The sequence below is a fragment of the Bubalus bubalis genome, chromosome 6 (genome assembly GCF_019923935.1).
Source record: "Bubalus bubalis isolate 160015118507 breed Murrah chromosome 6, NDDB_SH_1, whole genome shotgun sequence".
NCBI lineage: Eukaryota > Metazoa > Chordata > Mammalia > Artiodactyla > Bovidae > Bubalus > Bubalus bubalis.
Window position 1 is genome coordinate 29,100,349 of NC_059162.1, and position 26,077 is coordinate 29,126,425.

Consider the following 26,077-nt stretch of genomic DNA (forward strand, 5'->3'; position numbering starts at 1 on the left):
TCCCATCTCTTTCAGAATTTTCCACAGTTTATTGTGATCCACACAGTCAAAGGCTTTGGCATAGTCAATAAACCAGAAATAGATGTTTTCCTGGAACTCTCTTGCTTTTTCCATGATCCAGTGGATGTTGGCAATTTGATCTCTGGTTCCTCTGCCTTTTCTAAAACCAGCTTGAGCAACTGGAAGTTCATGGTTCACGTATTGCTGAAGCCTGGCTAGAGAATTTTGAGCATTACTTTACTAGCGTGTGAGATGAGTACAGTTGTGTGGTAGTTGGAGCATTCTTTGGCATTGCCTTTCTTTGGGATTGGAATGAAAACTAACCTTTCCAGTCCTGTGGCCACTGCTGAGTTTTCCAAATTTGCTGGCATATTGAGTGCAGCACTTTCACAGCATCATCTTTCAGGATTTGGAATAGCTCAACTGGAATTCCATCACCTCCACTAGCTTTGTTCGTAGTGATGCTTCCTAAGGCCCACTTGACTTCACATTCCAGGATGTCTGGCTCTAGGTGAGTGATCACACCATCATGATTATCTGAGTTGTGAAGATCTTTTTTATACAGTTCTTCTGTGTATTTTTGCCACTTCTTAATATCTTCTGCTTCTGTTAGGTCCATACCATTTCTGTCCTTTATTGAGCTCATCTTTGCATGAAATGTTCCCTTGGTATCTCTGATTTTGTTGAAGAGATCTCTAGTATTTCCCATTCTGTTGTTTTCCTCTTATTTCTTTGCATTGATTGCTGAGGAAGGCTTTCTTATCTCTCCTTGCTATTCTTTGAAACTCTGCACTCAAATGGGTATATCTTTCCTTTTCTCCTTTGCTTTTTGCTTCTCTTCTTTTCACAGCTGTTTGTAAGCCCTCCTCAAACAGCCATTTAGCTTTTCTTCATTTCTGTTTCTTGGAGATGGTCTTGATTCCTGTCTCCTGTGCAGTGTCACGAACCTCCATCCATAGTTCATCAGGCACTCTGTCTATCAGATCTAGTCCCTTAAATCTGTTTCTCACGTTGACCGTATAGTATAAGGGATTTGATTTAGGTCATACCTGAATGGTCTAGTGGTTTTCTCCACTTTCTTCAATTTCAGTCTGAATTTGGCAATAAGGAGTTCATGATCTGAACCACAGTCAGCTCCTGGTCTTGTTTTTGCTGACTGTATAGAGCTTTTCCATCTTTGGCTGCAAAGAATATAATCAGTCTGATTTCAGTGTCAACCACCTGGTGATGTCCATGTGTAAGGTCTTCTCTTGTGTTGTTGGAAGAGGGTATTTGCTATGACCGGTGGTGCGTTCTCTTGGCAGAACTCTATTAGCCTTTGCCCTGCTTCATTTTGTACTCCAAGGCCAAATTTGCCTGTTACTTCAGGTGTCTCTTGACTTCCTACTTTTGCATTCCAATCCCCTATAATGAAAAGGACATCTTTTTTGGGTGTTAGTTCTAGAAGGTCTTGTAGGTCTTCATAGAGCTGTTGCTGAATCCTTATGGCATTATCGTCTCCCTTTCGCATATTCCCTTGAGTAAGGAACATACCCTCAGTTTAAAATTCTCCCGAGTAGTATTATGAGGTCTTTATGTACACTGTAGGTCTTTTGTTGTTGTTGTTGGATTGAGGTTTTTTATTTTAAACAATGCAAATCGTTTTAAAATATTGCTAAAAATATCAGTTTAAACAGCTTTAAGCCTTTACTATGCTTTAATAAGCAAAGTAGTATGTTTATTTAAGTGTTTTATATTTTTTTGATCAATTTAATTCTTGGACTAATCCTGTAAGATATGATTATTCTATACTTTTCTGAAGAAGACCTGAGACATAGAAAGTTGTCCAAATCATGTTACTGTGACGACTGTAATATTACTTAGTTATTAAGTCTTTCTAAAGATTTAATGAGAATCCATGTAAGATACTTAGCAAAATGCCTGAAAACATTGTAAGTTCTCAAAATGGGCTAATTGTTGTTATTTCTAGATTGATAAATGCTTAGATAAATTATGTTTGGACTATTTTTCAGAGTAATCTTGAGGATAGAATAGGTGGGTATACTGAAAAAATTAGCTGTAAAAGGATACTTTTTGTAAGTGGATGATTGGTTCTGTGGGATTGAATCTGTGCTTTAATCTATGCTTGAAAATTTATGTAATTTGTATTTATGAAATTTTATAGATAACTGATTTAAGGAAGAACCTGAATCAAAATTGCTACATATCAACTTTAAAGGATGTTTACCTAGGCAATCAGTTTGCATACAAACTAAGATGATATATTTCCCTGGAAGTAGCCAGAGTAAAATCTTATCAACTCTTAAACACTGACAGTTACTAAGAATAATTTCTTGGCAAATAGAGTGGCATCCTTTTACAACTCATGGTCCGATAAGACTTTAAATGTGCATTCAGAAGTTACAGTTTGCAGTTTTAGCTAAGTGATTCTCAGCCTTTGGAAAAATCCTTTATTCACTTCCCATACTTATGGGAGCCCTCTTTTCAAAAACTTAGCAAATAGCTTTAAATAATAGTTTATTTCTCAATAAATTTATATATATATAAGCATAATGATTCTGTTCAAAACATGATAATTGGTAGTATACATGTTATACTGAGTTTCTATAATTCTAGCCAAAAGGACAAAAAGTCTTAACTTATAAGCCCATCATTACTAAATCGTTTAGCGTGCGTAATTTTTATATAGACATGTTGAAATACACAAAATAACTCTGGTGAAGAATTCTATGTTAAGAATCACTGCTTCATATGCAAGATTAAAATCTAAGAAACTGCATATTACATATTAACAAAATTATGCTTGATCCATTTATTAGTTGTTCTTCCCCCTCATTTCTGAAGTATTTCAACTATTACATTGATTAATTCAAAAAGAAAATCCAGTGTTAGTTTATTCTGTTAGCTAAGAGAATCAGAAGGAGCTTGTAGCCAAAACTACTGTATTGTTCATTTGGTTTTCAAGCTGGTTAGTATTTTTCTTCTAGTAATACAGTAGACATTCATTCAAGTGAATGGAAGCAAATCTGATTATCAATGTTTTACCAATCTCTTGATGGTTAACTGTTATTTATTATCTGAGTCCACCTTCAGCAAAATGTACAGTTGTGTTTAACACCTGGTACCTCCCTGTTTTTCTAGCTTTGTCTTTTCCTTAGCCCTGAAACTTACAGATGACTTCAGAACTGTGTACTTTTGTACATTCAGATTGTTTACCCCAGTGAAAGCTCTTACCTTTCTCCCAGGTTTGTTTACCTAGAAAGGTCTTACTCACCCTTTAACATCCAGTGTAGATGTCAACACCTGTATGAAGGCAGAAAAGGGAATATACTTTCTCCTAGGTGTATCATGGTGTATTTGCTTCCTGCTTGTTCATATGAATGCAGTAAGACATTTCTAGAAGTAGGATTCTGAAACATTATTTTGAGTTGAGAAAAGAAATAAAATTGTACAGATTTAAATTTCATGAATTAAAATTTTGTGAGTTATGGTACTAGTTGACCTTTCTGCCCAATGCCTTCTTATTTGCTGACATATTTAAACTGGGTCAAAAGATCTTTCTTCTTTACAATGTAAAGCTTAAGTCAAAAGGGTTAGCATGGAAATCTCATATTCCTGCTTTATCCATACAGATTAAACAAAGTAAAATTTCATTTTGGCCTTTGAGAAATAAATGGTATAGGAAATGAATCAAATGTTGTTCCTTTAATGTTCCTTCAATGAAGGAATAGTCTGGCTCACCTTTGTAACAGAACCTCTTTTAAATCCTTTTAAATTAAAATACTCACATGCTTTTGTGCTGTTTAGTTAATATATCATACAAGTTATCATGTGCTAGATTTTACATTGTAGGTAGGTTCTTTTTTTTGCTTTAAAATTTTTCTCCTTGAAAATCATAAAATGATATGCCTGTTATGTATATTTCACTATAATAAAAAATTCTTAATGCACAAAATATAAACCTCATTTGCCAGCTGTTTTGTGTAACTGCACTCACCCTATTGTTCTAAACTTTGCATTCTAATTCTCTCAGTTTTTCCTTTACATCTTAAACCCCACCACTCAGCAAACGTTCCTTTTGTTAACAACTTCATAGCCTTTCCTCCTGTATTTACCACAATGGAGACCTTTACTAAAGGTACAAACATTTAGGTGCTCATAGCCTTCCTCTGCATCTCAATTTCTGCTTTTACTTTAATGATCTGTGTCCACATAGACAATGAAAACTTCCTCAGTGCCTTGAGCTTCTCTTTTCTGGCAATCTTTTCTTGATTCTGCTTTAGCTAGGCGTTCAGTTTTTAGGTTATACCATGGATGTTATGGCTCCAGTTAAACTTTCAAATTACCAAAAATGTTGATCACTGTGACAAAGTCAGAGACCATTGTTCAAGCTTGTTTATTCAGCTATACCCATTAGTACTGTACCCTGATCATCTGAGCTACTGTCTTTAGAGTTCTAGCTGATCTTCCCCTTCTCTCTTCTTCAGATCTTTTATTTTATATTTCTGTATGATTTTCTGGTGGCTCAGATGGAAAAGAATCTGCCTGCGATGCAGGAGACATGGGTTTGATCCCTGGGTCGGGAAGATCCCCTGGAGAAGGAAGTGGCAACCCACTCTAGTATTCTTGCCTGATGAATTCCATGGACAGAGGAGCCTGGTGGGCTATAGTCCATGGAGTTGCAAAGAGTTGGACACGACTGAGCAGCTAACACACACATATATTACAATAGTAGCAGTGATTTTATGGTTTTGAAATTGTGTGTAGTTTTCCCACCTTTGAAAGTATTTTGTGTAATGTGATTATATTTTCTGATTTAAAATGTATACAACTCATGCCAGTATTTGGATTTTTAAAAAATGAAATCCTGAATCAAAACTCTAATGTAAGAACACTTGAGCAGTTTTGAGTGATTTTGTTTGTTTTGTAGTGGATTCACTGGGTCAGGTTAAGAGTGAAGGGGAATTGATAGTTAAAAGTTGCTGGTGATGTAAGGGGTGTGTGTCCTTCTTAGAATGTTGATCATTTAAGGTTTCAAGATTGACTCATCCAGCAGTTGTTCATTCCCAAATCACAGTCATAAATTTTCTGTTTTAAATGTAATTTTTGTTTTTTTGTTTTGAAGGTATCAGTTTTTGGAAGAAGCTTTTCAAAACCAGAAAGGTGCAATTGAGAACCTACTGGCTAAGCTTCTTGAGAAGAAGAATTATGTTCATTTCGCAGCTACTCAGGTGCAGAATAGGTAAGTGTGTTTCCTTAAAACCAAAATTTCACATTAAGGATTATTAAACACAGTGGGTCCAGTTTAAATTTGTTTTCCTTCTATATTAAACATATATAGAAAAGATTTTTTTTTTTGAGGAGTAAATGATTTGAGGTTGGAGTATGATGTTTATTAAAGAAAATTTAATTCACTAAAATTTTGGATACTCATTTAGGATACATCATTGACTGTTATATAATTAATATCACTCTAGTCTTCATAAGGCTTAGTTAAATGTAGAAAAAGCAATTATTGTATAAAGAGTTGAATTATAAAATTTTAACTAGAGACTGTGGAAGACAGAGGAGAGAATATGAAGAATGGTGGGCAAATTTTCCATCTGTAAAACAAACATTAAAAACAGTACTTATCTTAGTTGTATTATTATGAGAACACAGTTTCTGGCACATAGTAAACCCTCAAATTTTAGCTTTTTAAAATCACCAACACTAGTTTTTAGAACAACAATAGTTTTTAGAAATCCTATTTTTGTTAATTTCTAAATTAACTAAATTTGTTGATAAAGCACGTGGGACTGAGACTTCTCTGGTGGTCCAATGGTTAAGACTCCATACTTCTACGCCAGGGGCCATGGGTTCGATTCCTAGTTAGGGGACTCAGATCATGCAGTGTGGCCACAGAAAAACAAACAAAAACAGACACAAAAAACCCAGAATGGCTGTTGGGACTAAGTTCATAAGTGAGTAGGTGAAGAAGATTAGGACTCTTAAAGGAGTCCTTGCAGACAAACACTTGGAGCTGGCATAATTAAAACCCCTATGTTCCTAGAGGTATGAATAAGGGTTCATATGTTTTTATTCTTTAGACTCACAAAATTAAGACTTCTGGGATCTCTAGAATATTAAAATTAATTTTTGATGATTTAAAAAGACCCATTAAATACTTAAAATATTGAAGATGAATGAATGGTGATTATATAGTATATTAGATAATAATATATTAGACATTAAGAGATGTTATAACTTTCATCCTAAACGGTTATACCAAAGGAAAATAGAGGCTCCTCAGAGAGTGTAGACAATATGTAAATATATATACACATATACTAGTCATAGTTTGTTCTTGTGGTTATGTCAGGATGTTTTTTATGCTGTTACATTGTAGATGATATTGGAGAGGATAACTGTCTTCTCATAAATTACAGATGGTTATCCTTTTCAGACAAAGGATAGAGAGAGAATTCATATGCAGTCCTGTATTTTTATACATGTATGTTATGCATATTTTGTATAAATGTTCCTCAGTCTGTATAGACAAGTGAGGCTTATGTATCGTATGATTACAGATGGTTGGAGAAAGAATTTCATCTCCAGAAAGCTTTAAAATAAAGCATTTAAGATTAAAATCTATAATTATACTTCTTTTAAATTCTTCAATGACTTTTCTCCATTTTTTAATGTACATTCATTTATTTTTCTCTTCCTTTACAATTGAATGTATATTATCCATGCTTAAACCTAGGGGTGTTTGACTCTACTGTCAGCATGCTTAATGATTTCAACCTTTGGCTGAATCTTTTTTTTTTTAAATTTTTAAATTTATTTATTTTTAATGGGAGGATAATTGCTTTACAGTGTTGTGTTGGTTCTGCCATGCATCAGCATGAATCAGCCATAGATATGTGTATATTCCCTCCCTCTTGAACCTCCCCTTCCTTTCCGAATCATTTTGAATCATGTGTTTCTTAGCACTAGTAATTAGCACTCTCATTTAAAAAAAATTGTCTTGCACTCACTTGAATAAGATAAGGACAGCACTGAGTAAAACTTTCAAATCAGTGCCTGATGTACAAAGGAGGGAAAACTACATTCTTGACCCAGTGTATTCAAGTTATTCAAATTTGTACTTGATAAATGAAAGGCAATTTTAGTGTTTGAAAGTGTTAGTTATAGTTTGTATAAAAGTAGAATGTGTAAAAGTTGAAGGTTACCATCTTATGATTGTTTGTTAACATTTTATGTATTTATATTTGTGGGATTTTTCTCTTCCTATTTTATAAATAGCAAGGTATTGGCTATTTCATATTTGCAACCAAAATTTTCATAACTTCATGGTAGCTTGTATTTATTTCTAAAACATTTAACAGCTATTTTTATAAAAGGAATGAAAGTGTTTTATTCCCTTAAAACATTTTGAGAAGTAAGTCATTTTGAGAAAAACCCATGCAATGAGTATATATGAATTCACATTTGAAGTAGTTATAAGTGAACCTAAATGCTTCTACGCGTCCTACTATTTCAAAAGATAGTAGTATTGGTTGCAACATTGGTTCTTTGCTCATTGTTCTTGAAAAGCACTATGATTAAATAGAACCAATGTGCCATATTTAACACTAACCAGCAATCATTGATGGCAGATGTTTGTATATCACTTTCATGTCATAGAAACTAAAGGAGATTGCCATGTAGTGTAATAAACTGTCCTTTATGAACTTAATTTAAAATTACTAAATATTTAATTCATTCTTTGTCTATATACATAACTTGTTTGGGCCAAATTGAGTGGTCAGGTCTGCCAAAACATAAGTTGTACATTTGACATAAATTTAATTACTCGTTTAAGTGCCCAGTTGGATGAATTTCTGTTACAGTTGGTAATTCAGAGACGTAGGATAAGTCGATAACCTAATGATGCATTTCTCTTATTCAGGATAAAAGAAGTAAATGAGACTAACAAACGAGTAGAACAGGAAATTAAAGTGGCCATTTTCACCCTTATCAATGAAATTAATAAGAAAGGAAAATCTCTCTTACAGCAGCTAGAGGTATGGTTCAAAGCCAAAATAAAACAAAAACTGCTTCTCTTGCTCTTTAGCTGTTTTTAATGTTTATTGAAAGCTCTTTTAGATTGGTTGTGGGGGGTATGAAAGTAAAGTCAGTTAAAATTTTTTTCGTGTGTTTTTTTAATTGGAAAATCCTCTTTTCAAGTTAGTTACTTTATAGCCCAATTTAATTAATAATACTTTAGCTTTATCAGTTAGGAGATAGTGTTGGCCTCTTGGAAATGAAAGAATTATTACTAAAATGTGATATAAATGAAGACAAAGCTGACCTGCCACACTCCCTCTTCTCCCCTCAGATGGGCCCTCAGTTTAACTTTTACATGTGAATGTATATTCGGAGTCTTACTGACTCATGCGGGTGCTTCATTTTATTTTTTAATGTTCCATAGTTTTCCTAAAAATGCTATTCATTTTGAAATTTATAAACTTTAAATTTACTGGTAATTTTGTTGTATTATGTCTTTATGTTGCATATTTTGAGGTTAATATATGAATGTAAATTTCTAGATGAGAAGCCAGTCAATTTGTGAAATCCAGATTGTTTTAATCAGAGACTCTAGTGACCATAGTTGATTGTTCTCAAAATTTTGTGGTTTTAAATTGGCTTAGGTAATATGCGGTTACATTTAAAGTAGAATTGAAAACTAATAAATTACATGGATATTTGATTAACTTTTAGTTACTATTAACCTCAAATTTTTCATAGATTTTTTCTGTTGCTATTGCTTTCTTCAAAATTGTGAAATATTAGGCATAATTACATATAAATATATGTCAGCAGAGTATGATTTCTGAATTTCTGTCTTTTGAAATACATGTTGCCATTGTTCCACTATTGTGAGATTAAAAGTACTCTCACGCATATTGTTAGTTTGAGGTTTCTTGTGACTGTTGTATATCCAGCCTAGTTGTATTTAACCTTAATAGATTTTTATTTTAAAAAGGACCTTGTAAAGGGAGAGCACGAGCAGGCAATTATTTTTGATACCTTTTAACTTACAGTAAATACATTTTAATTATAGGTCTAAAGTAATGTTCTGAAACCATTTCAAGAACTTTTGAATTAAAAGTTTTGAATTAAAGTGCCTTTTATTGCTAAAATATACACTAATACCTAATGATAAATCTGCCACTATTTCTAACATGCTGATAATTTAAGCAATAGATATTTTCTAGTGTACTATGTTTCTAAACTTTGTAAAATAGAGGTTTTCCTAAACTTTATAAAAGGGATGATTTTCTGAGAAGTTGTAAATAAAACTCCCATCAGTTGAATATTTTTATCTACTAATTTACATTATAAAGTGAGCAACTTATTTCCTTAGGAGAAATATTGTTCAGTAAACTCAGTTGAATCACTTGTAAGAAAGTGGTTAAGACTGAAGAGGCAAGTTGTTTAGCATGCTGAAAGTCAAAGGACATAACTGCTGCTACAGCTAAGTCACTTCAGTCGTGTCCGACTCTGTGTGACCCCATAGACAGCAGCCCACCAGGCTCTTCCGTCCCTGGGATTCTCCAGGCAAGATCACTAGAGTGGGTTGCCATTTCCTTCTCCAATGCATGAAAGTGAAAAGTCAAAGTGAAGTCGCTCAGTCGTGTCATAAAGCATCCTCTATTCCTTCTGGGAAGTTTCATCCCCAGAAAGCAGTTTATTTTTCCTTTGCAGCATTTTCCTCAAATTGGTCTTTGCTTCCACTCTGCAATTCATCTTTCTCCTTTTGTCTTAATATTTAAAAGAATAGGTTTTTTTCAGCCTCATTGCCACACCAGTAGATGGCACTGGTAACACAAAATTTTCTTTGGCCTGAGAAGTGTACTGAGTTAAGATAATAAAATTATTTCTAAAGGTCAGTTCATAAGCTCTATATATTAGATTAACCTAATAGAAGGACACTATTTTTAACAAAGACTTTTCATCTTCTGAAGGAGAAGGAAGACATAATTAACATTAGTTTCTGTATATACAATGTCTATTTTAGCCCAGAGAACTAAGAACTAAATTTTAGTCCCTCTTTTGTTAGTAACTTTGTCCTTGAACATAGACTCATTAAATAATGAGGAGCTTAAGTTATCCCATATTTAAAGATGTATTATGTTCATTTGCGATAGAAATTGAACTGATATATATAGTAATTCCTCAGTGAACCTCTTGTTCTGTTTCAGAATGTTACAAAAGAAAGACAGATGAAGTTACTACAGCAACAGAATGACATCACAGGCCTTTCCCGGCAGGTGAAACACGTTATGAACTTTACTAACTGGGCAATTGCAAGTGGTAGCAGCACGGCACTACTGTACAGCAAGCGACTGGTGAGACCCCAGTACCTTCTTTTTCTTTAAATTGACCTTATTAAGATGTTACTTATACCTATTTAAATTTACATTTTGAATTTCAGTAGAAGTAATGACCATCACACCAAAATATAGGAGGTTTCCATTACCTGCAAAAGTTTTTTTGTTTTTCTCTACCCCTAGCATTTTGCAGCCACTAGTCTGATTTTTATCATTTTCTAGAATTTCATATAAATGAAATCATACACTAAGGTTTGAGTCAATCATAGGTTTTGGAAATACTTGTATAATGTAGTTTAGCTCCAGAAATGGCAGAAATTCAAGCATGTGCGTTTGATTGTTAATATAGTTTTTTTAAACACTGATTCTGTCTCATCTGAGATGGACACTCTGGGGCTACATGAGGTTTTATTATGTCTTTATCTTGTTTGTTTTCTCAGGTGGTATTTAATTTTAAGACTAATGTGATTTTTTTCCCTTTAAGATTACTTTTCAGTTGCGCCATATTTTGAAAGCACGGTGTGATCCTGTCCCTGCTGCTAATGGAGCAATACGTTTCCATTGTGATCCTACCTTTTGGGCAAAGAATGTAGTCAATTTAGGTAAGAATAATTAGTTGTATGGCTATAACTTGGAACACTGAATTAGGAGAAAGCAGCTAAAACAAATCTTAGGTACTTCAAGATTTTAAGTGACATTCTAGCATGTAAACTTTTGAAAGATAAGTTCTTCATTGGAAACTCACTTCAGCTTTGTTCATTACATCTTTAAGAATGTTGAGAGTCTCCTCTGTATAGTTTTCAATAGTAGGGATCATTTCAAACTTTTTCCCCCACATCTTTTAAAACTACTATGGACTGTTACATGTCAAAAACTTAGCAAATGAGTTTTTTCTCTAAATAATTTCTTACATGCTTAGTAGCTTATATATTAATGGTACAAAATTGTCCACTTGAGGAATCCCTTCAGCATGCTAATGTGTCCAGATCCCATGTTCTGAGGCATGGTTGAAAGATAAGAGTAGCTCTTTTGACATGGAAGCCAAATGGACTTTGCTTTTGTTACTCCACAATATGGATCTAAGGACTGTAGGTGAAAATTATAGATAAATGTATAAACAGCTCAGTTTACAATAAAACATCGCCTTCCCCAATCAACAGTTAGAGCTGTCTACAGATGGATTAAACTTATTTTCAGAATAGTCCAAGTGCTCACCATTGGAAGCTGTAAAAGCATAGATGAATGGCTTTTTGTAAAAATAATAATAATCTTTGTGTATATTCAGGTTTGGCTATACCTTTAGATCAGGCATCAGCAAACTGTTTTTGTGTGATGTGGTAGCTAAGTTTGGCTTTTATGTTTTCAAGAGGTTGTTAAAACAAAAAGTATATGACAGATCTTATGTGGCCTGGAAAGCCTTAAAATCTGGCTTATTACATGAAAAAGGTTTGCCAACTCTACTTTAGAGCAAACCTTCCTAAAATATGCATTCTATTCCTGGAAAGTACTTGACTCTGGAAAAAGGAAGGAGAATTTGTCATTTCCAAGGATATAAATAGTAATAGTTTTAAAACATTCAACATGTCCATAGAAAACAGTGTAGTACTCTGCCCTGCACATTTTGACAGTTCAAAGGCAGATGGAATCGGTATTAGCAATCTCGGATATCCTTGAATCTCCTCAGGAGAAAATTTATTTAGACTGACTAGGTGGGCCTCTTCTCATAGTGTATCTTTCAGCTCTTTAATTTTCTGTACATTTGTGTAAATAATAAGGGCAGATAATATCATTCTGAGTAATCAGAAATCAATTAATTGGCTTTGGACTATATTAGGTTTCTGACCGTTACCATCTTTGAACCTAGCTCCCTTCCTTGTTGTGCTATTGGGAGCTTTGAGTGGTGGTAGTTGTCAGAGGAAAGAGGAAAATATAATAATTAGTCCATGATGTCGATGTTAGTTGATTATATGCAAATTACTCTCTTTTTTTTAAATCCTTCAGGTAATCTAGTAATAGAGAGTAAACCAGCTCCTGGTTATACTCCTAATGTTGTAGTTGGGCAAGTTCCTCCAGGGACAAACCACATTAGTAAAACCCCTGGACAGATTAACTTAGCACAGCTTCGCCTTCAACATATGCAACAGCAAGTGTATGCACAGAAACAGCAGTTGCAGCAGATGAGGATGCAGCAGCCACCTGCACCGGTACCAACAACAACAACAACAACACAGCAGCACTCCAGACAGGCAGCCCCTCAGATGTTACAACAACAGGTGAGCGCTGTATCACATTACTGATACAAATTATGAAGACCTCAAGTCTATATATACTCTGTCCTATATAGGTGAGTTACACATTTCAAAGTTACTGATGGGGACAGAGATCAAGGGACAGAGCTCAAAGGTCAGTTTAAACATTTTCTTTGGATATGGCAGGGATGTGGGGGAGGTATGAGGAAGGACAAGAGTTAAATACTATGATGGGAAACAATTAACTCACTAGTACTATGGAGGTATGCAGGAAACACAAATTCTATCACTGGGTCAGGAAGATCCCCTGAAGTAGGAAATTGCATCCCACTCCAGTATTCTTGGCAAAGAGTCTGACACTAAGCGACTGAGCACACACACTGTGGAGGTATACACATTTTTATCCCTCTATACCACATCTTTTTTATTCTGCACCTGTGGTTTTGGGTCAAAGAACCGTGTTCTATCTGATATCTGATATGTTCTTTAGGCTTTTGGTCAAATCATTTCCTTTCCTGTATCTTCCCTGCTCTCTTCTCTCTCATCCAAATCAAAACTGTTCATCCGGGGTTCATTAGGTTAATGCTGATAGGCTTTGAAACACACTTAGACTAAGAGAAGGAGATTGGGGCAAGACACGAGCAGAATGACTTACACTTTTTACTATCCTAAGAAAATTATTTTTACTGTAACATTTTATAATTTAAAGATAAATTTATAAATATTATTACATAAATGCAATATATACCTTTTGCAGCCTCCAAGATTGATCAGTGTTCAAGCAATGCAAAGAGGCAACATGAACTGTGGAGCTTTCCAAGCCCATCAGATGAGATTGGCTCAGAATGCTACCCGAATACCAGGGATACCCAGGCACAGCGGCCCTCAATATTCCATGATGCAGCCACATCTCCAAAGACAAGTATGCCTAGAGTTACATTTGTAAGAATCATACAATTTTAAAACTAAAAGACAGCAATTTTTTAAAATCAGTTGTGGGAGGGAGGAAGGGTGGTCATTGATACCTTTGAGAATTTGACTAATGCTGTGTTATCTTCCTGTCCCAGGAAAATACACATAAAATTTGTATTAAATTTTAAGAGCTTCTTTGATGTCTTTAAGCCCAATGTATACTTTGTGTTGAGCATCCCTTATTTAGTCCAACCAATTCATTTTACAGAAGTGAAAAATAAAGGAGCTTATTATTTACCCAGAGTTCCTAGAGGTAATGGTAAAATTAAGAATAAAACTTTAGTTTCTTGAAATTATTCTTCTGATCTTTTAATGTGACATTTTGACTTTTTTATTCCTCTCTTTACTCAGTGTTGTTTATTTTAGGATGGGTATGCCTACTCTTGTGTTTACAGAGGCATGTTTTCTAATCTTTGCTTGAATAGTAGATTGTATAGGAAGGTATGATTACTTTTACATAGGATTTCTAGTGATATATAAAAAAAGGTCATTTTATCATTGTTAGAGTGATGTTTCTCAAAGTATGATATAAAGGCCATGAGAATTACTGGGGCATCTTGTCATAAATACATTCTGAACCATATCCATTGAATCAGAATTTACAGGAGGGGAATACTCAGAAGTATGTGAACTTGTACTGATTTAGATGGACCTGCATACTAAAGTTGCACAAATACCATCCTAGAGAAGTGGTCCTCCAACTTTTTGGCTCATTTACCTCTGAAAGACTTTTGAAAAATACATACCATAATACCTCACATTTGAAGGTTGACATTTAAAACTTCTATTACAAGTTTAAGTTTAAATAGTAAGCCCTTTGCAGGGCTTACTGTCTACCATATTATAAATACTAACATTATAAAGTAAAACCCTTGCATTATTTTTTAAGTGGATCCACTGGAGTCCCAAATACGGTAGCAGATTGTTTTTTTGGATTATAGCCGGTTTACAGTGCTGTGATAGTTTTGGGTGGACAGCAAAGGGACTCAGCCATAAATATACATGTCTCCATTCTCCCATAAATTCCTCTCCCATCAAGCTACCACGTAACACTGAACAGAGTTCCCTGTGCTATATACCTTATTGGTTATTCATTTTAAATAAAGCAGTGTGTACATATCGATCCAAAACTCCCTGACTATCCCTTGCCCCCATTGTTCCCTCATGGTAACCATAAGTTTGTTTTCTAAGTCTATGAATCTGTTTCTGTTTTATGAATAAGTTCATTTGTATTATTTCTTTTTAGATTCCACATATAGAGGATATCATACAATATTTCTTTATCTTAGCAAGTTATTTTTTGAAAGTCAAAATTACGTACTTTTTTCTCCTTGGACTTGAATTTATTTTCTACTTTTATAGAATTTTATCTTAATATATTTATGTTTGATAGTATTGTGAATCAGTTTGTTACAGTTTTCTGCTGGAAAGAAGTCTTTCTATTTTAAAATTCTGAATGCTGTTATCAAGCATTAATACTTTTTCTTTAGACCAGATTTTCATTACAATTATTCCTATATAGTTTAAGATATATATTTACATGGTTTAAGAATATTAGGGAACAAAAATTAAATTCTTTGAGATATACATTTCTTTATGTGATAGAGCCTTTTTCCTTTCCTATTCATTTATGCATATTTGTATGTTTGTTATGAGAGTAAGTCAGAATTCAGCATTGATTTACCAGTTGACAACTTCTTTAGGCCTTTCGTCATTTTTGTTGATCATTAAGTATCATCAGAGCTCAATCCAAAGATTTGTTACCCAGGTATTAGAGCCAGACACTCTGTCCGCTGATTGATTGATGCCTTTATTTTCAACTGTACATTTGCCTATCTCTTCAGCGTTGTTTTTGTGTGTGTGTGTGTTTTATGCTGGGGCGATATGTTGGATTAGATTAGAGATGAGTTAGAGATATCCTGTGTTATTTTTTTATTTTTGGAGAAGGGCAGTTTTGAAAGAAATAGTTGGGAAAAACTCACAGACCATGGTACATTCTTAGGTAAATTGGGTTTTCTTCAGAAAAAAAGTATATATGAAGGTTGACTATCTAGATTTTAATTTCCTTAGAAGTATTCACATACACAATGACCCCTTAGTTCTTGGAAAGCCTTCAAATAGTACCAGGAGGCAGGTACACCCTTTAGAATGGTGCAGAAGCTACAAAATCAGACCAACCATCTTAGGACCTTGTCCTTAGACTTTGGGTCCTACAGAAATCACTGACTGTTAGAATTTTAAGTTTTAAAATATTTCAGATGGTTTATATGTGTATACTAAGTTATTTCCCAGAGATTTTAATCTCTGTTATCTTTTTTTTTTTACATAGCACATATATATGTATGTTTATCACATATAATTAAATTTATCTTGAGAAAACAAGAACATTAAACAACTCTTAGTTTAAATCACCACATTAAGGATCATCTCAATGGATACAGAAAGGTATCTGATAAAAGTAATGATTCATGGTAATCTTGTAAACTGAATAGAAGAAACTTTCTTTATCCTGAGAAAATATATCAGAAACCTACTGCAAATATTTTGTTTTCTTTTTAAATTGAGATATAGTTGATTTTCAATAGTATGTGTTTCAGGTGTGCAGCATAGTGATTCACAATTTTCAAAGATTATACTTCATTTATAGTTATAAAATATTGGTTATATTCTCTGTGCTATACAGTATATCCTTGTAGCTTGTTTATTTTGTATGTCGGTTCAGTTCAGTTCAATCAGTCGTGTTTGACTCTTTGCGATCCCATGGACGCCAGGCTTCCCTGTCCATCACCAACTCCTGAAACTTGCTCAAACTCTTGTCCATCAAGTTGGTGATGCCATCCAACCTGCTCATCCTCTGTTTTCTCCTTCTCCTGCCTTCAGTCTTTCCCAGCATCAGGGTCTTTTCCAATGAGTCAATTCTGTGCATCAGGTGGACAAAGTATTGGAGTTTCAGCTTCAGCATCAGTCCTTCCAATGAATATTCAGGACTGATTTCCTTTAGGATTGATTGGTTTGATGTCCTTGCAGTCCAGGGGACTCTCAAGAGTCTTCTCCAACACCACAGTTCAAAAGCATCAATTCTTTGGTGCTCAGCTTTCTTTATAGTCCAACTCTCACATCCATATATGACTACTGGAAAAACCGTAGCTTTTTTTTTTTTTTTTTTAAGTTAATTTATTTATTTTAATTGGAGCTAATTACATTACAATATTGTTGTGGTTTTTGCCATACATTGACATGAATCAGCCATGGGTGTACATGTGTCCCCCATCCTGAACCACCCTCCCCGCCTCCCTTCCCATCCCATCCCTCAGGGTCATCCCAGTGCACCGGCCCTGAGTGCCCTGTCTCGTGCATCAAACCTGGACTGGCGATCTATTTCACATATGATAATATACGTGTTTCAGTGCTGTTCTCTCAAATCACCCCACCTTCGCCTTCTCCCACAGAGTCCAAAAGTCTGTTCTTTACATCTGTGTCTCTTTTGCTGTCTCGCATATAGAGTCATCGTTAGCATCTTTCTAAATTCCATACATATGCGTTAATATACTGTATTGGTGTTTTTCTTTCTGACTTACTTCACTCTGTATAATAGGCTCCAGTTTTATCCACCTCATTAGAACTGATTCAAATGCATTCTTTTTAATAGCTGAGTAATATTCCATTGTGTATATGTAGCACAACTTCCTTATCTATTTGTCTGCTGTTGGACATCTAGGTTGCTTCCATGCCCTAGCACTGTAAAAAGTGGTGTGATGTGATTGCTAAAAAGTACATGTGTCTCTTTCAATTCTGGTTTCCTTGGTGTGTATGCCCAGCAGTGGGATTGCTGGGTCGTATGGCAGTTCTATTTCCAGTTTTTAAAGGAATCTCCACACTGTTCTGTATAGTGGCTGTACTAGTTTGCATTCCCACAAACAGTGTAAGAGGGTTCCCTTTTCTCTGCACCCTCTCCAGCATTTATTGTTTGTATACTTTTGGATAGCAGCCATTCTGACGGGCGTGAGATGGTACCTCATTGTGGTTTTAATTTGCATTTCTCTGTTAATGAGTGACGTTTAGCATCTTTTCATGTGTTTGTTAGCCATCTGTATGTCTTTGGAGAAATGTCTGTTTAGTTCTTTGGCCTATTTTTTGATTGGGTCGTTCATTTTCTGGAATTGAGCTGCATGAGCTGCTTGTATATTTTTGAGATGAATCCTTTGCCAGTTGCTTCGTTTGCTATTATTTTCTCCCATTCTCAAGGCTGTCTTTTCACCTTGCTTATAGTTTCCTTTGTTGTGCAAAAGCTTTTAAGTTTAATTAGGTCCCATTTGTTTATTTTTGCTTTTATTTCCATTACTGTGGGAGGTAGGTCATAGAGGATCGTGCTGTGATTTATGTCGGAGAGTGTTTTGCCTATGTTGTCCTCTAGGAGTTTTATAGTTTTTGGTCTTATGTTTAGATCTTTAATCCATTTTGATTTTATTTTTGTGTATGGTGTTAGAAAGTCGTCTAGTTTCATTCTTTTACAAGTAGTTGACCAGTTTTCCTAGCACCACTTGTTAAAGAGATTGTCTTTTCTCCATTGTATATTCTTGCCTCCTTTGTCAAAGATAAGGTGTCCATAGGTGTGTGGATTTATCTCTGGACTTTCTATTTTGTCCCATTGATCTATATTTCTTTGTGCCAGTACCATACTGTCTTAATGACTGTAGCTTTGTAGCATAGTCTGTGAAGTCAGGTTGATTCCTCCAGTTCCATTCTTCATTCTCAGTATGGCTTTGGCTATTCAAGGTTTTTTGCATTTCCATACAAATTGTGAAATTATTTATTCTAGTTCTGTGAAAAATACCATTGGTAGCTTGATAGGGATTGCATTGAATCTGTAGGTTGCTTTGGGTAGTATACTCATTTAAACTATATTGATTCTTCTGATCCATGAACATGGTATATTTCTCCATCTATTTTTGTTATCTTTGATTTCTTTCATCAGTGTTTTATAGTTTTCCGTATATAGGTGTTTTGTTTCTTTAGATAGATTTATTCCTAAGTATTTTATTCTTTTTGACGCAATGGTGAATGGAATTATTTCCTTAATTACTCTTTCTGTTTTCTCATTGTTAGTGTATAGGAATGCAAGGGATTTCTGTGTATTAATTTTATATCCTGCAGCTTTACTATATTCATCGATTAGCTCTAGTAATTTTCTGGTGGCGTCCTTAGGGTTTTGTATGTCAAGGATCATGTTCTCTGCATACAGTGAGAGTTTTACTTCTTCTTTTCCAGTCTGGATTCCTTTTATTTCTTTTTCTTTTCTGATTGCTGTGGCTAAAACTTCTAAAACTATGTTGAATAGTAGTGGTGAGAGTGGGCACCCTTGTCTTGTTCCTGACTTTAGGGGAAATGCTTTCAGTTTTTCACCATTGAAGATAATGTTTGCTGTGGGTTTATCATATATGGCTTTTATTATATTGAGGTATGTTCCTTCCATACCTGCTTTCTGGAGGGTTTTGATCATAAATGGATGTTGAATTTTGTCAAAGGCTTTTTCTGCATCTATTGAGAATATCATATGGTTTTTATCTTTCAATTTGGTTGATTTGCAAATATTGAAGAATCCTTGCATCCCTGGGATAAAGCCCACTTGGTTGTGATGTGTGATCTTTTTAATATGTTGTTGAATTCTGTTTGCTAGAATTTTGTTAAGGATTTTTGCAACTATGTTCATCAGCGATATTGGCCTGTAGTTTTCTTTTTTTGTGGGATCTTTGTTTGATTTTGGTATTAGGGTGATGGTGGCCTCATAGAATGAGTTTGGCAGTTTACCTTCCTCTGCAATTATCTGGAAGAGTTTGAGTAGGATAGGTGTTAGCTCTTCTCTAAATTCTATATGTTATCTTAAATGATCCTCATAAAAACCCTCAGAAAGACAGGTGTCCATTTTCATTCGTCATTTTCCACATTTCTAAATTACCAAGATTGTGATTTTGCCTAAAGTCACACAGAATTAAGAGTTAGGAATTGATAACCATGTTTCCATTTGTAAATTTGTCATTCTTTCTACCATATTAGTTACACAGTACACAATTATTTTTACTAAGACAAAAGTGTCAAAGTGAAATATAGATGGAACAGAGGTTCTCTGTGTCTGATGATTGAAAACTTTAGGGATTTCCAGATCATCTATTTTTATATATCTTTGTTCTCAAGTAAAATCATATCACCAGACTGACAGGGTACAATTATTGGCAAGTATTTTTTTTTTCCTAAATACTATACAAAAATGGACAGAAAATGAAATGGCTAACTTTGAATTTTATTTTTCCTGCATAAGTTTGAAAGGGCCCATTTCTTTGTCTCTCAGCCACAGGTAGCAAACACTGAATTTTTGTATCCTTACTTAACTGAAAATTGTCATCAAGATACTGTTCATATTAGGCTATCCTGGCAGATCAAGTAATGATAACATCTTCTTTTCCTAACAGCATTCAAACCCAGGGCATGCTGGACCCTTTCCTGTTGTGTCAGTACATAACAACCCAGTCAATCCAACCAGCCCTACTACAGCTACTATGGCGAATGCAAATCGAGGTCCCACCAGCCCATCTGTTACTGCAATAGAATTAATTCCTTCGGTTACCAATCCAGAAAACCTGCCATCGCTGCCAGATATTCCACCTATACAGGTTTGTATTTAAGTTGAATGAGAGATTTAAAACCTTTTGTTAATTAGGGAGTTGCGTATATATTTGTGGTTGCTTTTGTATTTTTTTTTTAATGCAGCTGCAATATTTGTTTTGAAATTTCAAAAGAAAATGGTCTAAATATTTGAATTTTAAAAATGTACATGTGCTAGACCTAGTACTTGTCAATATTTTAAAGCTACAGGGCGTCAGCTTTGCTTATGTGTCATCTGCCAACAGGCAAACCTAGTGTTTAATGCAGCACTTTTGCTTCATTAGATCCAGAGAGAAGGTTTAGATCCAGTGAGAAGACCCAGGACCAAAATAAATTAAAGTTTTGTGAATCTTCTGTTAGGTGCAAAAGAAACTTGTGCAAATAGGTTTGACTGAGAAAGGAGGAGGTTGGAAGGTGTAGATATCGGGCATGTACAGGGGCAGTGCTGAGAGAGGAAATAATAGTGAGGAGTAAAAGATGGGCAGGATGGGTCTCTGAGCTGTTGTGTCCCTTTCACCTGTAGCATTATTTCTGAAGAAAAATATCATTTGGTGCCTTCTAAAATTTTATACATGTATTTGAACTAAAATCATTAAAAAAAATAAATATAAAACTTGAAGGTTGTATTGAGTCATCTCATGTATAGGATGAGTTATTCAGAGTCAAGGGTCACTGTGGGAGCAAGGAGCAGTGAAATCACTAAAACATTAGGACCTGTGAGACTTCGTGGCTGCAGTTTAGTATTTATGTATTTAGTGGATTTATAGTATAGTTTTAAAGGATGTTTCTATAACTTCAGAATTGTTTCAGAATCACTAACTCATGAATTCTCTTAATGTATTTAGTGGATTTATAGTATAGTTTTAAAGGATGTTTCTGTAACTTCAGAATTGTTTCAGAATCACTAACTCATGAATTCTCTTAATCTGATTGTTTCCCTGGTAATAGGAGAAATCTTTTGGCTAAGTGATTGGTAGGTGTAGTGGTGTTAAGAGTACTGGACTATACAGTGTAGAATTTTGGAATAAATTGATAAAAAATAAAATTTGTAAGTTGTAAGCTTATAATTTATAAAATGTTGGTTTAATGCTTGAAATCATCTCATATGATATCTAATATCCCTATTTCATGAAAGAGAGTAAGAGAGGTTAGTGACTTTCTCAGTCACCCAATAAATGGTAAGTTGCATTTCAAAGCCTAGCACCTGATTACAAATCCATTTCTCTCCCACTGCTATCCATAGAGGTAGCAGGGAGATGGTTTGGGATTGTAGGTATGGAAAAGTAGAGTATTGAGGGGCTCTAGGCAACCAGGGATAGTTAGGTACAGTGTTAAAGGAGTCATTCAAGCACTCATTGCATGCTGAAGTGGACGCTGAAGATAAAAAGAAACAAGACTTGTTTCCAATTCTTAAGAAACTTTCAAAGGTTAGCAACCTTAGAAAGGTTGCTAATGTCAAACTTTACATAATTTTCTAGGGCCACTCTAACAGAGAACAGATGAAGGAAGGAAGGATGCTCCACGTTTTTGAAAAGCCTGGGTATCATAAGGCAAATGAGCCCTTACTAGACTTTCCTTGTCACCTTGCGCAAGAGCTTTGGAATCAAGACAAGAAGTTCCAGAATATATCTCCTCCCATCTTTAGTTTTTCTAAGTGGGATAGGGAGAACAGGATCCATGTTTTCTGTCATGAACCTTTTCTTCCTTGCAGACATATGGTGTAACTTTATTTACTGTTTTATTAAAGTATTGTCTGCTCTAAAAAATTGAGATATAATTCTTGTACCATGAGATCCAACTTTTAAGAAATGGACAGTACAGTCTGTAGTTCTTAGTATATTCACAAGATTGTGCAACCATCACCACTATCTAATTCCAGAAAATTTTTGTCACCCTAAAAAAAACTACCCATTTGCAGTCACTCTCCATTTTCCTTTTTCCAGTCCCTGGAAACCACAAATTTATTTTGTTTTTATGAATTTGCCTATTCTGGACATTTTGTATGTATGAAATTATGCAATATGTGGCCTTTTGTTTCTGGCTTGTTTCACTTAGCATAATGTTTACCAGGTCCATCTATGTTGTAGCATATATCAGTACTTAATTCCTTCTTTTGTCTGAATATTCTGTTCTCTGAATATACCAGATTTGTTCATCTATCCATCAGTTGATGGACATTTGAGTTTCTACTTCTTGACTCTTGGGAGTAATGCTGCTATGAGCATTTGTGTGTAAGTTTTTGTGAACATAGATGATCAGTTTTCTAAATTTCTGGGAGTAGAATTCAGGGTCATAGAAGTTTCTGAGGAACTACCCAGCTCTTCACAGTGGCTGCACCATTTTATATTCTCACCAGTGTCCGTGTGTGAGGATTTCAGTTATTCCACATCTATGCCGATACTCTGGGCTTCCCTTGTGGCTCAGATGGTAAAGAATCTGCCTGCAATGCAGAAGCCCTGGGTTTGATCCCTGGGTCAGGAAAATCCAGGAAATGGCAACCCAATCCAGTATTCTTGCCTGGAGAATTCTATGGACAGAGGAGCCTGGTGGGCTACAGTCCATAGGGTTGCAGAGAGTCGGACATGACTGAGCAGCTAACATGCTTCCTTTGCAAATACTCATTGAGGCCTGTTTTTAAAGCAGTTTGAGGTGGTTACCACAGAAGTACAACCAAAAATAGAAAGGGAAGTAAACCTATAGTCTCTTGAAGAATTGCATACTTTTTCTCCTAGCCTGTAGTTTTCTATGGTATAGTGAAAAGAAATGTGGGGGGAGGTTACACAGGAAGCAGACAAGGGAGCATTAACTATGCAATGCAGACAGGAAATAAATATAAAGCAATTTCAGGTATTTGTTGATATATCTTAATACTGGTCATTCCAGCTATCCAGTATAGAGTAGAAGTTGATTTAAATAGACTTCTCTCAAGTTGAATTATTTTTTTATTTGACTTTACTGTTCATCTCCATAAGAATTGTAATATGTGTTAGTAATTTTGACTTTGAGGGAATATATGATGAACCTGGATTCTTTTTGAATAGTTAAGTGAGTATTAGATTCTGTTCAGGTTAGATTTATTAAACAATAGATGTGTTAAATTATTATGTATTATTAGATTATTAAACAATAGTGTTAAATTCTTTGTAAACAGTTTTCCATACTTGACATAGTAACTTAATTTATTTGGATACTACACTGGATAATATGAAGTCTTGGGAAAACCATATGTGTCTTTCTGATATTTATATGTAAATTTAAATGTTATAGAATACCCATTCTGTACTGTGTTCCTGATAGTGGCTGTCTTCCATATTTACCAGTGTGATAGGTAAAAATGATGTTTGTTGATTTCATGTATAGTTCTTTAATTTGTGTGGTTTTTTAATCTTTTTTTAGGTTCATTGATGCTTAAAAAATGTTTATTGATTTATTAATGGCTGCACTGGGTCGTCTTTGCTGCATGGGCTTTGTCTGGTTGTGGTGAGCAGGGGCTACTCTCTGGTTGTGGTGCTTGGGCTTCTCATTGTGGTGGCTTCTCGTTGAAGAGCACAGGCTCTAGGGCATGAGGGCACACAGGGTATAGAGCGTGGGCTCAGTAGTTGTGGCACATGGGCTTAGTTGCCCTCTGGCATGTGGTATCTCCTTGGATCAGGAATCAAACCCTTGTCCATTGCATTGGCAGGCAAATTCTTACCAGCGAGGTCCAGTTCATTGATTATTTACATTCCTTAGTAGGTTGTCTTTTTCCTTTGAATTCTTAGAAATTATTTATATAGCACATACCTGTTCCATGCCGTTATTCAAGGACACTTAACTAACATTGGTTTAATAAATATGTGAATTAATATTTTTCCAGTTAGACTTCTGACTTTAGTTATAGTGACTCGATCCATGCTTGATGAAACATCGAGATAAATACTTGGACTGGCTGGTGGCATCAGAGAAGCCCTTTTATGTACTTGCAGTTTGCCTCTTCCTAATATTTTCACTCTTCTCTAGGGTGACTAGGGTTGTCACTTGGGCCAGAGATACAAACTGTAGGTGGGAGAGTATAAAAGGAGTGGCAATAGAAATAGGTAACATGGAACTTTCATGTCTGTTTTGAATCATCCTATCTGCTCCTTTATGTTTAGGTGAGATATATATAGCTCAGCTTCTGTCTGTGGCCCTTATTGGGAACTGTTCTTCCTCACAATCCTCTAGGTAACTTTAGTTACAGCTAGGGATTTTCCTGTAGTTACAGCTTAACAAGTGAATCCTTGGCCAATAGCTGTGACCATTGAGCAGGCACAACTCTTCATATCTCTTAATCATCCCTGTAGCTAGCCCACAGCATGCTCTCACTTTCTGCCTTTTATGTCTGTGACATTTGGTTTCTAAAGGGCTTTATGAGAAAGGCCTATTTACCTTTTTTTTAAATTAAGGTATGATTGACTTAGTTTCAGTTGTACAACATAGTAATTTAATATTTGTATACATTGCAAAATGATTACCACAGTATTTCTAGTTAACATCAGTCACCATATATAAAAATTGTGTGTGAGAGGAGGACTTTGAAAGTTGCTAAGAAAGTAAATCTTCAGATATATGCTGCTGCTAAGTCTCTTCAGTCGTGTCCGACTCTGTGCGACCCCAGAGACGGCAGCCCACCAGGCTCCCCCGTCCCTGGGATTCTCCAAGCAAGAACACTGGAGTGGGTCGTCATTTCCTTCTCCAATGCATGAAAGTGAAAAGTGAAAGTGAAGTCGCTCAGTTGTGTCCGACTCCTAGCGACCCCATAGACTGCAGCCCAGCAGGCTGCTCTGTCCATGGGATTTTCCAGGCAAGAGTACTGGAGTGGATCGCCATTGCCTTCTCCTCAGATATATAATAGAGTGTTAATAATAGTCACCATGCTGTACATTACCTCCCCATGATTTATTTTATAAGCGGAACTTTGTACTTTTTGATCCCTTTCACCCACTTACCACCACCTCTGCCGACCACAAATCTATCTGTATTTATAAGCTTGATTCTGGTTTTGTTTGTTTTTAAATTCCACATATTACTGAGACCATATGGTATTTGTCTGATTTATTTCACTTAGCTTAATGCCTTCAGGTCTATTCATATTGTCACATGTGACAAGATTTCCTTTTTATGGCTAATATTTATTCCATTGTGTATATGCATATGTCACACAATTTTATTCATTTATCTATAGCTTTATTTCTTCATCTATTGATGGACACTTAGGTTGTTTTTATATCTTAGTTATAAATAACATTGCAGTGAAATGGGGGCACATTTATATTTTCAAATTTGTGTTTTGGGTGACTTCCATGGTGGTCCAGAGTTTAAGACTCCATACTTCTAAAGAGGGCACAGATTTGGTCCTGTTTGGGGAACTAAGATCCTGCATGCCTTGATGTGGCCAAAAAATTAAATTAGAAAAATATTAGTGTTTTTTGTTTTCTTCATGTAAATACCCAGAAGTGAAATTGCTGAATCATGTGATAGTTCTGTTTTTAACTCTTAAAGAAACTTTATACTGATTTCCATAGTGGATGTACCAATTTACACTCTCACGACAGTTCACAAGGGTTCCCTTTTCTCTACATCCTTACCAGCACTTGTTATCTCTTGTCTTTTTGATAATAGTCGTTCTAACTAGGGTGAAGTGATAGCTCATTGTGGTTTTGATTTGCATTTCCCTGAGGATTGGTGATGTTGAGCACCTTTGCATGTACCTGTTGGCTGTCTCTATGTCTTCTTTGGGAAAATGTCTATTCAGATTCTCTGCCCAATTTTTAATTGGATTTGGGGGAGTTGCATGTAGGATCTTAGTTCCCTGATCAA

At 35.1% G+C, this 26,077-nt stretch overlaps 1 protein-coding gene across 3 annotated transcripts in view; it reads left to right on the plus strand.

Moving 5' to 3' along the window:
* Positions 1–26,077, plus strand: part of TRIM33 (tripartite motif containing 33) — a 141,724-nt gene that overhangs the window by 93,156 nt on the left and 22,491 nt on the right. For all 3 annotated transcript variants that reach the window (XM_025288048.3, XM_025288049.3, XM_044944520.2), the window contains exons 5-11: positions 5,126–5,242; positions 7,934–8,048; positions 10,230–10,376; positions 10,843–10,960; positions 12,360–12,631; positions 13,365–13,529; positions 20,047–20,247. In XM_025288048.3, coding sequence (XP_025143833.1) covers positions 5,126–5,242; positions 7,934–8,048; positions 10,230–10,376; positions 10,843–10,960; positions 12,360–12,631; positions 13,365–13,529; positions 20,047–20,247 — 1,135 coding nt within the window. The remainder of the gene's footprint in view (positions 1–5,125; positions 5,243–7,933; positions 8,049–10,229; positions 10,377–10,842; positions 10,961–12,359; positions 12,632–13,364; positions 13,530–20,046; positions 20,248–26,077) is intronic.